This window comes from Corylus avellana, chromosome ca3, assembly GCF_901000735.1.
Source record: "Corylus avellana chromosome ca3, CavTom2PMs-1.0".
NCBI lineage: Eukaryota > Viridiplantae > Streptophyta > Magnoliopsida > Fagales > Betulaceae > Corylus > Corylus avellana.
Window position 1 is genome coordinate 23764423 of NC_081543.1, and position 4158 is coordinate 23768580.

A 4158-nucleotide genomic window follows, 5' to 3' on the forward strand; every position below is an offset into this window, starting at 1 on the left:
AGGTGATAGGCCTCGTTTGGTTCGCGAAATGTTTAGTCTATTGGAAAATGAATAGCTATTACTATGAATAGAATAGTGTAGAATAGGGATCCGAATCCTATCTGGTCCATTTTGGACTAAAGAATATCCAATTAATGATCAAGATCTCTATCTGTCTCATTATATATATATATATATATATATATATATATATATATATATATATATATATATATTAAAATAATTAAAAACATAATAATAAAAATTAAAAAATAAAGGGATGGCTCACTACTGGGGTCTGGGTGGCTTGGACACCCTAGACGTTTGACCTCCCCACAGGTTTGGCCTGGTATATATATATATATATATATATATATATATATATATATTTCTTGGTGGGGTGGCATCCACCCCTCAGACCATGAGCCACCCCAAACCGCCCTTGGGGTGGCCCGAAAAATCAATATTCTAGTTTTTTTTGATTTGGCCTTTGGGGGTGCTCCAGCCACCCCCAATGGGGTGCTCGGCCACCCCTTTATTTTTTATACGTTTTTAATTTTTAATTATTTTTAAAAATATATAATATTTTATTATTATTATTTTTTTTATTAAGGGGAGAGATGTCCTATTTATGACCTTAGGATCTAAAGAGATCCTGACCATTAACTGGATGTTCTCCAGTCCAAAATAGACTGGAGATGATCATTTTCAATAGAATATCTATTCATATTCCTTAGTTTAGTAACAACACATATACAAAAATTGGAATTAAATCAAAATTACGAAATACTACAAAAATTACAACCACCCAATCGACCACCCATTGGGGTGGTTGGCCACCCACAAAAGTGGCCGGGGGTGGCCTTGACCACCGCAAAATGCGATGGGGGTGGTCGTACCACCCCCGACCTCTTCTGTGTGTGGCCAACCACCCCAATGGGCTGATCACCCCATGGGTGGTCAAGCCACCCATTTTATTTTTCATATTTTTCATTTCTTTTATTTTGTTTTAAGTTTAAATTTTTTTAAAAAAACTATATAGGTATTTTTGAAAAATGTATTCCATTATTTAAGGATTAACTAAGCCACTCATATTTGAGTAGCTTAGCTAATCCTGTGTGTATGTGATTAATAGTCATATAAGAATAAACTATTCTCAGGAATAGTGTTACCAAACAAATGAATAGTTATACCTAAGATTAGTTAGTCTATTTCAAGAGTCTATTTCACAAATTAAACGGAGCTTAAAAGTATTTTTTAAGCTCTCTAATGCAATTTCAAATAGGCCCAAAGTAGGTAGATGGATCAGTTTAAAATTTATTTAGGCAGGTAAAGTTCATAAAGAATCTCTCACATTACCAATTCATTTGGACAAATAAATAGGGTGAATCCTTATCGTTATCCCTTGGTCCCCTTCCTTTGTTTGATTAAGTTTTTTTTTTTTTTTTTGTAACACTTTGTTTGATAAAGTTCATTTGCACTTGCGACTTGCTCTTTAGTGAAAGAAAGCAAAGAAAATTGCTTTTGGCGGAATGAAGTCTCAGCTTCGTTCTCATTGTATATATAGGCAAAGAGTTACAATTGTAATCAAGTTTGACAAACCCAAACTTGATACAAACTAGGAGACCTAATTCAATACAAATAAGTAAAACAAATACAACTAGAACACTAAAGAGAAGAGATAAGAACAACTATAAGGATAATACTAAAAGATAAGAACAACTATAAAACAGACTCTATTGGTTCCTTAACAGCCCCCCTCAAACGAATGGGAGGGGGAGTAACCATGAGTTTGTCTCTGAGGAAAAGAAATCGAGAGGAGGTAAGGCCCTTTGTAAAGATATCAGCACATTGATCTTGAGTTGGGATGTAGCTAGCACAAAGATCTTTGTGAAGAATTTTCTCACGGATGAAGTGGTAGTCAACTTCTATATGCTTGGTACGAGCATGGTAGATGGGATTAGAAGCTAAAGCAATAGCTCCTATGTTATCACACCAGAGTACAGGAGGATCATGGAGAGAAACTTGCAATTCTTTGAGTAGCATTCGAAGCCATGAGAGTTCAGCAGCTGTAATGGCCATTGCACGATATTCAGCCTCGGTGCTAGATCTCGAGACAACATGCTGCTTCTTGGCATGCCAAGATACTAAGTTGGAGCCGAAGAAAACACAATACCCTGTAGTGGATCTGCGATCAAGAGGATCCCCTGCCCAGTCAGAGTCACAGTATGCCTGAAGTTGAAGAGGACCTGAAGTGAAGTGAAGGCCATGATCTGGTGTGCCTTTGAGATACCTTAGAACTCTTTTAGCAACCTTCATATGTTCTGTAGTTGGACAATGGAGAAATTGACACAATTGATTGACAGTGTAGGCTATGTCAGGTCTTGTGAGTGTGCAGTATTGTAGAGCTCCAATGATATGACGATAGGTTGTGGGATCTGGTAGAGTATCACCATCAAGCTTGGTGAGCTTCTTGCCTGAAGTGCAGGGTGCGACATAGGGCTTTGCTCCAAGCATTTGCACACGATCAAGTAAATCAATAATGTATTTACCTTGATTTAGATGCAAGCCAGTTTTGTCACGAAGGACATGGATGCCTAGGAAGTATGAAAGGCAACCAAGATCTTTCAACTTAAATTCCATTTGAAGGCCGTGGATGAGAGTCTCCATGATAGATGAATCTGTACCTGTTACTATGATATCATCAACATATATCAGTATATAAATATGAACAGAGCCTTGATGAAGCATAAAAAGAGAGGTATCTACTAAGGATCCAACAAAACCAAGATGGAGAAGAGCTTGTGACAATCTATGAAACCAAGCTCGTGGGGCTTGCTTTAGACCATAGAGAGCCTTTTTGAGCTTACAAACATGATCTGGAAAAGCTGCATCAACAAAACCAGTAGGCTGCTCCATGAGGACTTCTTCATTCAAGTAACCATGAAGGAAGGCATTAGAGACATCCAATTGCTTGAGGGGCCAATTGTAGTGGATTGCTAAGGATAGAAGGATCCGTATAGTGGCTGGTTTTATAACTGGACTGAAGGTTTAAGTGTAGTCAATACCATCTCTTTGTTGGAAACCCTTGGCCACTAGTCTTGCCTTGTATCTTTCAATAGTGCCATCTGATTTTTCCTTTAGCCGAAAAACCCACTTATTCTTGATGATGTTTCGATGTGAAGGTCTAGGGCAGAGAGACCAAGTACCATTGTCAACTAAAGCTTGAAGTTCACTTTCCATTGCAGCAAACCATTTAGGCTTAGAAACAGCCTGAGCAAATGTGGTAGGGATAGAAGGCAAGGGTGTAGCATGAAAGGATTTTAGTGGATGCTTGGTTGATTTTAAGGATAGGAATAGCTGATAGTTTGGAAAAGACTTAGGTTTGGAGTTTCCAGTCATAGATCTTGTGACAATATGAGGAGAGGCTGGTTCAGTAGGTGCAGGCAAAAGCTGAAGTAAGGATTGATCTAGGTGGGGGATAGGATCAGGGGTAGGTGGTAGTAATTCGGCAGTAAGGATAGTCAGGGGAGTGTTTATAATAGGTACTTGTGCTGGGGAAGGCAAGGTGATTGGGGGTGAGGTCTGAACAGTATTAGAGTCAGAATTATTCATAGAGTAAAAATGAGAATGATCAAGAACAATACCTATAGGGGAAGGATCTGATCCGTTAGGGGATGAAGATGCTGCTCTATTCTGTGCAGGGAACACCAATTCATCAAAAATAACATGTCTAGAGACATATACACGATTGGAGATGGGATCAAGGCACTTGTAACCCTTTTGGTGGGTACAATATCCAAGGAAGATGCATTGTTTGCTTCTGAATGCCAATTTGTGTTTGGCATAGGGTCTTAAGAGAGGATAACAAGCACAACCAAAAGTTTTTAAAAAGGTGTAGTCTGGCTCCTTATTGTAGAGTTTGGTGAAAGGACTTGAATTTTGGAGAGTAGGGGTAGGCAATCTATTGATGAGATACACGGCAGTACTAACAGCTTCAACCCAGTATTTAGAAGAAAGGTGGGATTGAGCTAGGAGACTAAGACCAGATTCAATGATATGCCTATGTTTTCTTTTTGAAACTCCATTTTGTTGAGATGTATGTGAACATGTGACTCGATGAAGAACACCATGTGTTGACAGAAATTTAGTAAAGTTATGAGAGGTGTATTCACCACC

The 4158-nt window shown here is 38.5% G+C and overlaps 1 protein-coding gene across 1 annotated transcript; it reads right to left on the reverse strand.

The window, feature by feature from the left end:
• Positions 1-1083: 1083 nt before the first annotated feature.
• Positions 1084-2898, reverse strand: LOC132174289 (uncharacterized mitochondrial protein AtMg00810-like). The gene is made up of 2 exons (XM_059585968.1): positions 1715-2898; positions 1084-1093 (listed from the first exon to the last, which is right to left on the reverse strand). The coding sequence occupies exons 1-2, from the start codon at positions 2896-2898 to the stop codon at positions 1084-1086; spliced, it is 1194 nt and encodes a 397-aa protein (XP_059441951.1).
• Between the last annotated feature and the right edge of the window lie 1260 nt (positions 2899-4158).

Bases quoted from the DNA above. Each gene is read 5' to 3' on its own strand.
- LOC132174289 (XM_059585968.1), bottom strand. From the start codon at position 2,898: ATGGAGCAGCCTACTGGTTTTGTTGATGCAGCTTTTCCAGATCATGTT.